Source organism: Gasterosteus aculeatus, chromosome 12 (genome assembly GCF_964276395.1).
Source record: "Gasterosteus aculeatus chromosome 12, fGasAcu3.hap1.1, whole genome shotgun sequence".
Lineage (NCBI taxonomy): Eukaryota > Metazoa > Chordata > Actinopteri > Perciformes > Gasterosteidae > Gasterosteus > Gasterosteus aculeatus.
In genome coordinates, this window is record NC_135700.1 from 11,699,814 (window position 1) to 11,711,256 (window position 11,443).

The window sequence follows — 11,443 nt, forward strand, 5'->3', positions numbered from 1 at the left end:
CCGTACCTCGTGGACTTTCCTGCAGTGGAATTTCTGCTCTAATAAAAAGTATTTTCTCTGGTACTTACAGAATTTCCTATACTGAAGGTGTGTACAATTTCAATCTTTCATCATCACATACTCAATGTTCATGAGGTATAGATCATTTCTTAATATGCCCGACACAGAACAATCTACACTAGGTGTTAGTCTGCTGAAGGCTGTGATTAAAAACAACAATGTAAACTCCGTAACACGACCATCACATAAAGTCAGGACATAGAGGCAGACTTGATGGTTCTCTTGTTTATCTCCATTATATTCTTGGTTTTGCATTCCTCTGGCAAAAATGTAAGTCCTATGAACTGTAATTTATCAATTTAGCCAGACTATAAAAGAATATGTCTATGCCAATATTGTTCAGTGTCTTAGATTGTTGTTGAAGTTGAAGTGACCCCGATTAGATATATTTTGAGACACATTGTAAAATTCCATTTTGCATTTATCCAAATATCAAAATAAATGGTAAATCCAGGGTCAAATATTTGCCTTGTACAAACAGATAGATTGACACTATTGTGTTTACAGTTGGGCATACTTACTGTATTCAATCATTTACTCAATGCTTGTCTTTTTCCAAATCTCAAATTCATCATCCAGTATACTTTCAAAGCTAACATGGAACTTCACTGAGTAAGGGAGTGCCCTGAAAAGCAGACTATGGAAACAATCCTATTCCAGGCATTCCTATTTCACACAATTAGCCAGTTAAACTGAAAGAAACAATGACAAAAACTATAAACTAACTTACTTTAAAGTAGAAACATCACACAACAAACTTTTTCTTTTGTGATTACTTACTCTACGCTACGGCGTATAGAAAGCAGTCAGTCGAGATGAACACATTGTATTTATATATTATCGCACTTTTACAAGTGATGTAAATCAGAATACACGGGATGTGTGCACTCACTCAAACGATTTTCCTTCATCACTCTAACTTTTTTTTAGGTGTTTTTTGTTGTTGTTGTTGACAACATGAGCAGCAGCGCAGCGGCAGGGTACTGGACGGGGTGGGGTAAAAGGATGAGAGGCCGTGTGTGTCAACGGTGAGCCCCTCCCACCTCCTGTATAAAGGCTCCCTGTGCGGCGTGCTGGAGCTATTAGCAGAGTGACACAGCTCCCTCACACAACCAGTGGCAATTTCAAGAAACTTGTGGAGTATTCTCTTACAGCTGACTGAGCTTTCTCATCCATCTGAATTGTTTCAGAGAATTAAAGGTATGTGCATTTTCTTTTTTTTACAAACATGTGATTTGCTCTGCAACCAGCTGATGGCTCAAACCTTGCTTTTTAGAGGTCAGGGCACGTGTAGGGACAAGGACAGGTTATCTGTCTGCTTATATAAGCACTTCAGCCTTCGATCTAGCTGTGTGTGAAATAATTGCCTTCAAGCATCTGACAGAGGCAGTACATCATATCGTTTATTAGTTGCATGTGATTTGCTTTGTTCTTATCAGACAACTGTGTGGAATAGAATTTCTGTTTTTGTCTGACTTGTGAACTGAGTCTATTTTGGATCCCGCATTGGTAGACTGTCCTTCGCGTTATTGGCCAGCGGCCCAAAGCGTGGTTGTACGTTTACTTAATGGAGAAAAAATCTGACCTTAGCTTAACTTTTTAAATAAATGAATGATAAGTGCAAATAACTTGGCTTTTGGACCCTTATGTAAGCAAGTAACACTGTGGCACATATAGGAATACTGTATGAGGGTGTTTTACATAAGGGACAAGAGGAAATTCATGAAGTTAAATGTCAATTTATAGCATGAATAAATAACTAACACATGTTTTCTCTACTCTCCGCAGGAATCAAAATGCAACTGATCTTCCAGTTGTTTCTCTCCTGCTGTCTGCTGGCGACAGTAGCACACTGTGTGGAGCTTCAAGTGAATCCGGAGTTGAAAAAAAGGTGCGTTAACTGAGGAGTAATTCAGTCAACAATCAAAATGTAATATGGATGTTTTGACAGTTTGTCAAGTCTGTGACAGCTGTATGCTGAATTATCTGCCTAAGACTAATTAAGAATGTTGTTTTCCTCTCTCAGACTAAGCATGTGGCTCGGGAGCAGATTCGAACGGGATCTTGACAGTGTATCAGTAGAGAAGACAGCAGAGTCTGAGTACTTTGTCAGACCAGACGATATCAGGGACACCAGGCTGCCACTTTCCAGGTAAGACACTAAACATGCATTCTTGAACTGTCTCCATTTGGCCATCATATAATGGTGTGTCGTAAAAAAAAAAGGATTATTGAATTGAATTCAAGCATTGTAGCTATTAACAACTACACAGCAGAGATTAATATTCTCTTCTTCTCCCTCTGTCCTGCAGCACTGACATCCATGTCCGAACCAAGAGGTCCAAAAACTCGGTTAGACACGGTTGTTCGCTTGGCACCTGCATAGTGCACGACCTCGCACATAGCCTGCACCAGCTCAATAACAAGCGGAAGATTGGGAGTGCCCCGGCTTCCAAAATGAGCGCACAGGGATACGGCCGGAGGCGTCGATCACTCCCAGCGCACAGAGTCACACTGAGGCTGGAGCAGGGCAGGCTGAGGCCCGTGTGGAGCACCAGTGATTCACAAGTTCACAAGCTCGAGGCTCTCCTCAGACGGACATGAGCGGATCCCAGGAAGAGGAGATGGGAACCCAAGTGAGGGAGTTAGTGTCCCCTCTGTTCTGAAAATTCTCGAAATGCCTTAAACTTCAGCCAAGTATTTCCCAGCACATTTTTCGCGGCACGAGAACTGAGTCAGAGCGAGACTGGCTGCACTGAGTGTCTCTAAAGGCTGAGCCGCGGAGCTCAGCACTGTGGAGCGCGCAAACAACTGCAACAGCTGGCGTAAAGACACTGGATGGCACAGCGTGAAGTGAACTACAGGTGCTGCACTTTGCTTGGCAGAGGGAAATGAAGAGTGCTGAGACTTGGCAAAGTGGACACATCCTCTGGCTTACAGAGGGAACTCTCTTCTGTCATTCTGGGACCATACCCATTTTTTCCTCAAGGCCAGGACTTTGATAAGTGCTATCCTCTCAGGATTATACCCCCGTGTTCCAAACTGCCAGTACTTGTCTGCACTTTTCCATTTGGACTTAAAGTCAAATGAATCATCAGGAAAACACATCTTCATCACGATGCCAAACAGGAAGATAGGCTAGAGGGCTCTGAAACTCTACGTTTATATAAAGTTTTGGACACTGTATAAGGGAAATGTCTTTTTGTGAGATATGTGCCAGTCCGCGATGGATTGAAATATACTTGAAATTGTTATTTTTGTACAAAAAACATGTGCAATCTATATTTGTTTTTATTGCAGGTATATGTATTCATGAATTCCTTTATTTAAATATTGTATAAAGGTTACATTAAAGTACTTATGCAGATAGAACTATTTTTGTACAGGAAGAATTATATATATGGGCATTGTAGCTATTTGTCATTGTTCTTTTGCAAACTGTGGTAATAGGGTATGTGTTATATATATATATATATATATATATATTATATATTTGAAAATGTGTTCTATTTCATTTGTGTCGAAGCAATAACATTGTTATTCAATAAACATTTTGCATACAAAATCTAGACCTTGTCCAGACCTCCTTTGCTCATGGTTCTTGTCAACGGAAAGTGGCATTCTATTGTCTGGACGTGCGCCACTGCAGCAAGACACCCGGCACCTGGTCCCTGTTAAGTGATTACAGGGTCTCATTAGAGCCTCCCCTCCTCTCACTACATTCCCCTAGTTATGACGCTCCCCCTCAAAAAAGGGCAGACAGAGTGCCAGGCGCATTCCTGCTTGGTTTAGCTTATATTTGTCGGCTCACCCCACACCACGGAGAAGCCCTAAACCCATCAGAAGATACTGGAGCGTCCATCTGTTTTCAATGCTCGATGGTTGGGACACAAAAAGTCAACGCAGGGGGTTCCGGTCTTACATTCCTGGAAGGGCATCACAGAAACAGCTCCAACAAAGCACCGATGGTGACCTTGAAATATAAGCAGACCCCCGAGACTGAGACCAAAGGGCCGCAGACCTCTTGACTTGATATATTATCCAGACCTTCATGGTTTCTGAGAGTTCAGATTCACCACCCTAATTATATATATATATGAAATGAAAGAAAACACTGAGAGTTCTCCAGACGTGGTGTCTTATCCTTTTTCAAATTCTTCATTCCTGGATTAGATGTAAATGTCTGAGTTTGAGGTGAGTTATGTTAATTAACTGGAAAAGTAAATTACAGCTGTTCAAACCTTTGTAATATTATTTTTAGCAGGTTATATTGAAGCAAGTAATGGTGAAAACTTTCATTGCTTGTTCAAGGTTGCCATCTAGTGAGATTTGATGGGTAAAACTGCTCAATTTGGGTTTGGGGTTTTTCTTGGCATTATTTATACAATTAGACACAATTAGACATCTGAATTCATATAAAGTTTTTTTTAAATTTATTTATATTTTTAGGTTATTCATTTAACTCCTTCCCCTTACGCTCAGCAATTCACGCAGAATGGGGATTCAGGTACCTTTTAAACAATGACCCCCTACTTTCCACAATGCCTCATAAGTAGTGAATATGTATTTCAAAGATTGCTTTTGTGTTATTTAAATACTGTAGTTATTTAAATATTGCAGATTGCAGGGGAAGGGGGCGGGGTAACAAATGGTTAAGAATAAAACAGTGGAGTGTGAAAAAAATTACTGAATGGCATGAGGCAAATTATAATAAAGCAAATGTGCCATCTAGTGGCTCATTAATTTACTTTTCTTTCTACATATTAGATGGGAATTTAGTTTCTGCACAAAATTACAATCTTTACGGTATTTCTCACCACAGTAACACAATTATAAAAATAAACTGGATGGATCTAGATCTTTGAACAGTCAGTGTACTACTAAATGATACTGGATGATTCTGCACCAGGGTTGCAAAATTCCGGGAATATTCAAAGTTGGAAACTTGCCACGGGAATTAACGGGAATAAACTGGAATTTTTGGGGTAATTTAACTGTATTTACCTCGTCATAAGCAGACATGCATGCAAACATTTATAATACAACTTTTAAAAATTACATTTGTACTTTTTTGACATTTTGTGAGTAGAACGTTTTTCTTTCATCGAACAACAAAAACATGAACGTTGAATAAAAAAATCACCACCCCCAACCCAATTTTTTTTTGTTGTGTTTTTCCCTGAATCCTTTCAGGTCTAAATGCTTTCTTCCTGGACCTCATCAATGTAGCACTGTCCACTTCCTCAACATCTGACTCGTCGTCATCTTCGGTGTCACTGTCCAAGCTTGTTGAGGATGGCTCTGTGTCAGGCTCAAAGAGCCTTAGGTTTGCCCGGATGGCCACCAGTTTTTCGACCCTTGCATTGGTTAGCCTGTTGCGAACTTTTGTGTGCGTGTTGCCAAACAGTGACCAGTTGCGCGCAGAAACACAAAAGCTGAAAACCCCATAATCAATTGCGCCCTGCAATTGGGACTATTGGGAAGGTCAACATCATGGCACAGCTAGATCGTGCATACCAGCGGAACATTTTAGAGCACAACAAACAGACGGAGGAGAATTGTTATGTACTGGGGAGGCTGATATCGTGCATAAAGCTCTGTGGGAAGTGCGAACTTTGAGACTATGTGCGAGGGCGACACCAGGTTGCAAAGACACTACAATTCTGTGAGTCAAACTTTTTTTTTTTGGAGCTGATGGATGTATCAATGCAATATGCAAGAACAAAGTTTCGTTTGTAGCAGCATGTTTTGTTGTTGTTATTTGTTTCAGTTGTGCCTTCTGCTTCATATTGTGTACCACACGTGTGCCACAAGCTTAATAAATTATGCAAGTTATTTGAGCTATGTGTCTGTCTAATCTTTTTACTTTGTTGCAATCATTTTACTTTAATGCTGTATTATAGGCAACATCTTTGTGTCGCGCTGAAGCATGTGAAATGTATTTGAAATAGGATTTCTGTTCCCTGCTGGCACTCCAAATGCAGCCCATACCATATTTTACCGGTCTATATAGGTCTACTGCTTATAATAATCAGCTACCTCTAATTTTTGAACAGTGACATGACGTCATACAAAATTGCCCCACCAGAAATTTCAGCCTAAAATCGCCACTGGTTTACGTGTATGTTTCTGGCAGACAATGTTCCCAACCAGCTGGATTCAGGGTCCAGCTAAGATAGGCGTGCATAGTCTTGTTCTCAACTACATTTAAGTTCCCCGTTATATGCTTTTGCAAAAAAACGTAGGCACATTATTTTTTTCAAAATTCCCGAGCCAAAATTTCCGTGGAAACTTTCCGGAAACTTTCCGCCCCTTTGAAACCCTATTTAGCACTCAAAGGCCAACTATAAAAGTACCCTGATGACGTGAGCCGAGAGGATTAGCCTTGTAATCTCAAACACTGTTGGGCTAAATCAGGGACAGTGGGCCCCCTGCTGCTTATGACCACAGCAGTGGGCTTTATTCTAAGGCTGTGTGTGAAGTTCACCTTTGCTTTACTGCAAGCCTGCTCATTCTGCTTGGAAAAGCTATCAAAGTGCTGTTATATGTCTGCGAGACTCTATCCAGAGATCGTTAAAGTTATGCAGACGACTAGGAGTTTTGGTTTCTTTGCATCAGACTGACACGGTGTGGTTTTATTTCCTGTCTTATTTTGTAGTTTTCTGCTTCTGTCTCCCTGGGTAACTTCACTTCCTGCCTTGTCCTGTCATCCCCTGTAATTGTCTGATTGTTTCCACTTGTGTCCAATCACCTGCACCTCCCTAGTGTATTTAAGCCATGTGTCTCTTGTGTCACTTATCGCGTCAGTGTCTATCGTCCTGGATGTTCGTAGTTCCCGCCTGCCGTTTTCCCCCAGTTCCTGTGTGTGTGTTTTTGCTCGTTGGCCTTTTGCTTTTTTTGCCTTTTGACTATTAAAGTCTTTTTTGCTTTAAACGTCTGCATTTGAGTCCTGCCTTCCCACTCATCCCCTGACAGAATGACGCGACCAAAGAAGGGCTCAGCAGACCCGTTGCCAGATTACGGACCTGATTACCTGGACGTAAGAAGTCCCTTCTGGCAGCGGAAAACCAACTTTATCTTCGGTCCCAGGAGCTATAAGCTCGCCTGCCTCGAGCTCCGGGACCTCCTAAATCCCAGGAGGAGCCCTGGCAAGAGGAAGCACCAATCTCCCGTTCCCGCTGGGCCGCCGCAGCGCTCTCCGGTTCCCGCTGGGCCGCCGCAGCAATCTCCCGTTCCCGCTCCCCGACTAGCTCCTCCGACCCCCGGTACCAGCCCCGAGACTCCAGGCCCCGACCCCGCCAGTCTTTTTTGCTTTAAACGTCTGCATTTGAGTCCTGCCTTCCCCACATCCCTGACACAGACGTGAAATGCGTGCAATGATAGAGACGTCTACTGTACAAAAGCAGGAGCAGAGTTTTCAAACGTTTAAACAATTTTGTCTTCCAAATGAAAACTGTTGCTTCTTTGTCCATTTTTCATTTAAGCTAAATGTCCTGAAAATAGAACAAAATAGGATATGATCAGTCTCTTAGACAGAAGGAAGAGATCAGGGCAACACTTAATTTTCAGCATAATTCCAACATCCATTATTACTTCAAGTCAATCGTTGCAAATGGCCATTATTTCGTTATAATTATTATCTGCATTTACTCTGATGTGCTTGCTGCGGCACTGAAAGAGTTAAGGATGAATCGATAACCTCTGCAGGGCGGTGGATGAGATTTCGAAAACTCCAGCCATAACACAAGAGAAGCAGTAGTTAGATGTTTTTCTAGTATACAAAGCTCTGAGACAGCAGAGCCTGACGAGGTGAGTGCACTTATTTGATATATTAGTAGTTGAGAACCAGTGATGAGGTGGGGGGATTAAAGATCTCTTAAAATCTTGTTATATCTCCGCAAATATTTACATGCAGTTTTTCTTATGCTGTATGTGATAATTGTTGAATGTGTATCTCCATGAAAACCCATTCATCAACGCAATTAAAACACTTTGCATCCAGACTTAGCAGAAATTGATCTGACACATATTGGAGAATATCTATGGGTGAGGCAGTTTTGCATTCATGGATGAGCACACTTCCTCCATTTTTATCTCTCCTCCAGGTCCTGGCCACTGAGAAAGATGAGAAGAGGAGACGCACCCCTTTTAAAGCAACAGTCAAGTCCTTGCCTGGGAAAGAGTGAGCTTCCTTACTTTCCCTTGCTCATCGCTTTCTCTCTGTAATGTAAATGCTTTTCTCTTGTGTTGTTGACCTCTCACAGATATGATTTTGTCAAAGAGCCAACTTGGGAGCGCAGCCATTAAAAGCACAGTGTCAGGGTTTGTGTCGGGAGGCAGGATTCAAACGCAGACTTTAAACAACAGACTTTAATAGTCAAAACTCCAACAAAGTAAAAGGCCAACGGGCAAAAACACACACAGGAACCTGGGGGAAAAAGGCAGGCAGGAACGAGACAGGGACACGGAACATCCAGGAAAGACAAACAATTACACAACCAGTGACAGGAGACACACACCGCTTAAATACACAAGGGAGGTGCAGGTGATTGGACACAGGTGGAAACAATCAGACAATCCCAGACGATGACAGGACAAGGCAGGAAGTGAAGTTACCCAGGGAGACAGAAGCAGAAAACTACAAAATAAGACAGGAAATAAAAGCACACCGTGACACACAGCCCTAGAAACTGCGTCTGAAAATGGGCTATAAGTGGTCGTAATGGCCTACTCTGGGATTATCACAGTTAATGGAGAATAATGAATGTTGATTCCCATCCTCCAAAGTATCTGCGCAGATGATTTAGTCAGCTCACATTTCCAGTGCATTATAAAGAGAGTCACAAACACAAGGGGCACACAGACTCACATTAGCACAGAGCGCCATTAAGATATTCTAGAACCGAGAAACAATACTTTCTTCTGAGCTACACTAAGTATAACTTACTGTTACTTAGCCATCTGATCTGATGTTTCCTGATCCAGATAGAGGCTCTCATTGATATTAATGAGTTCATAGTCACTTTCTTATAAATAGCTGTTTAGGAAGTATAGGCATTAATTAATAAAATGCACCATGCACCTCTGCATGATGCTCAGACATCAAATGAGGGATTGGGTCTGAGTTGTCTTTGGTATATCCCACAAATGTGAGTGAAAATCTGAGTGTAGGGACGACCACCTCGTTGAGAAGCCTCTTTGCGTTGCACCACAGTGAGGAATGTATTTCGCTCGTTACCCCTGTAAGTGTGCCCAAATCTGCGTATGTACGTGTAAGAGTGAGTGACATATGTTGTGTGTGTTTGTGTCTGAGAGAAAAATAAATAAATAGAGGAGAAGCCAGGTCTACTCAGAGTGAGTTGGCCTTTCTTGGCGGCCAGTTTTCACATGGGCTCGGGATTAGAAGCAATGTCAACATAAGGCCACCGGCTCCTTAAAATAGAGAGATGAGCAGTCAGGAAAAAAACAAAACCATAAGTATAAGCCGCTGTGGAGTCATATATTGATGGAGTGTAACCCAGATGGATGCAGACAGAATACCTTAAGATACCATTGAATCTGTACGGTGCTTCACTTGAGATGACAACACCTACAGATACGGCTATGAGCAGCACTGAAGGTAAGCACATAACTGATGCATATAAAGGTAAAACAAAATATTAAAATAATATAACAAAATGGCTATGTAGACAGGTTACAGTATGGGCTGCTCTCTGCATCACTGCACACATCTGAGTCTTGCCAACAGCAGAGAATATGAGGTTGAGTCAGACTCAATGACAACTTCTCATTCATTCTGATTGCCAAAAATCTGAAATAACTAACTAAATTTGAACAGTTTGTTGAGCATGCTGACTCATTCTGACTTGATGAAAGGACTTGAATAAAACTAAATTAGCATATTCATTTTAAACATGTTCACATGTTAACAAAAACGCTCAACGTCAGACACGTTTTTTTTTTTTAGAATGACGCCATTTTTCTGCCACGACCTCCGGACCCGGTTGCCACGGTGATGCCAACTGTTTCTTACATTTACATCGTTTTCTTCTTTCCAAAGATACTAACGTTAAGAATAAATTACCAGCGGCCGCACCCCTGCGGGATTAACGTTAATTCTTACACTCGTGCTTTTACGGCGAAGTGCGTGATACAGGTCAGTAACACAAATATCATCAATAGGCCTATGTATTATTCATTTATATTTTAGTATTTTAATGACGTGTTTATACTGCGCATATTGTACCGAGCAGTAGGTTAAATAGGTTTTATCAGCGCGTTTAGGGTGGCTAACTGTAGGGATGATATATAATCCAACTATCTAACGCGACTAGCGTTGTGTGGATTAGACTAACGGTGAAGAAAGTGTGTCTGAACAGTGTATCGCTCTACACGCAACAGTGGTTCCCTTTTCTGTGAATTACAGACACAGAACACGTGATGGAAAAATAAGTTTTTTCCAGAGCCGTTTAATTCAATTTCCCAGGCAGTAGTTTTAATCTCAATTTGTGTTTTTTAACATCCAATCATAACACTTATCAATACTCCCCGTAGTTGTGTGCAGCTGTTGTCGGGCTGCGGTTGTGTGCGCTTCCTGGAAGCACCCTGGCAGAGCGGAGATGGTCTTTTATGGCCCCATTAGGCTGCATTGCCTCTCTCCAAATGTTGCCTCAGCATTCCAAGGACCAGAACTGCATCCTGCATCACAAAGATATCTGCAAGATCAGATACAGCTCTGACGCATAGCTGCTGGGCCATGTGGGTCGCTGAGCATGGCTGTGAATACATGTGTGTATTATGGATTATTTACAGCCACCATGTTGACAAACGGATAAAATAGAATTACTTTTATTTTTATTAAAGGTTGTAAGTGACTTTGTCTATAAAGTAACATGTCAAGAGGATTTGCATTCCAACAAAGGTCTTTAGTCGAGAGAATTTAATGAAACAATCTGACTCAAGTTATTTTCAAAAGAACATTGTTACGACTGCACAATACAAAATGCTTTCATCTGAAATATGATGTTCCACGGGACGAGCTCATGTTTTCATTTTAGTGTCCCATCACAGCCATTTGCTGATAATAGTTTTATAGCACCCCCTGTCAAAATCTAAGTGACTTAGTAAAGAAAATATAGATAGCGTGATATAAGAAATGTCAATAGTGACTTTATGAAAATCGGCTCGGGTAGGTATTGTAAACCTACGATATATTGACGGCACATCAAACTGCGGGTTTATTTGTGGCACCACAAGAAGGGATTTCTTAACGATTTTTCATTGTTGAATTTTGAGATAGAACACGGGTTTGTCTTGTTTACAAAACATAGTAAACTGGGCAGAGCAAGTACAGATCTGATAAACAGGGCAGGGCGTCTTAGTT

General features: G+C 41.4%; 1 protein-coding gene across 1 annotated transcript; it reads left to right on the forward strand.

The window, feature by feature from the left end:
• Nucleotides 1-1,124: 1,124 nt before the first annotated feature.
• adma (adrenomedullin a) lies at nucleotides 1,125-3,629 on the forward strand. The gene is made up of 4 exons (XM_040168811.2): nucleotides 1,125-1,260; nucleotides 1,849-1,951; nucleotides 2,087-2,212; nucleotides 2,373-3,629. The coding sequence occupies exons 2-4, from the start codon at nucleotides 1,857-1,859 to the stop codon at nucleotides 2,662-2,664; spliced, it is 513 nt and encodes a 170-aa protein (XP_040024745.1). The 5' UTR covers nucleotides 1,125-1,260; nucleotides 1,849-1,856; the 3' UTR covers nucleotides 2,665-3,629.
• Nucleotides 3,630-11,443: the final 7,814 nt, after the last annotated feature.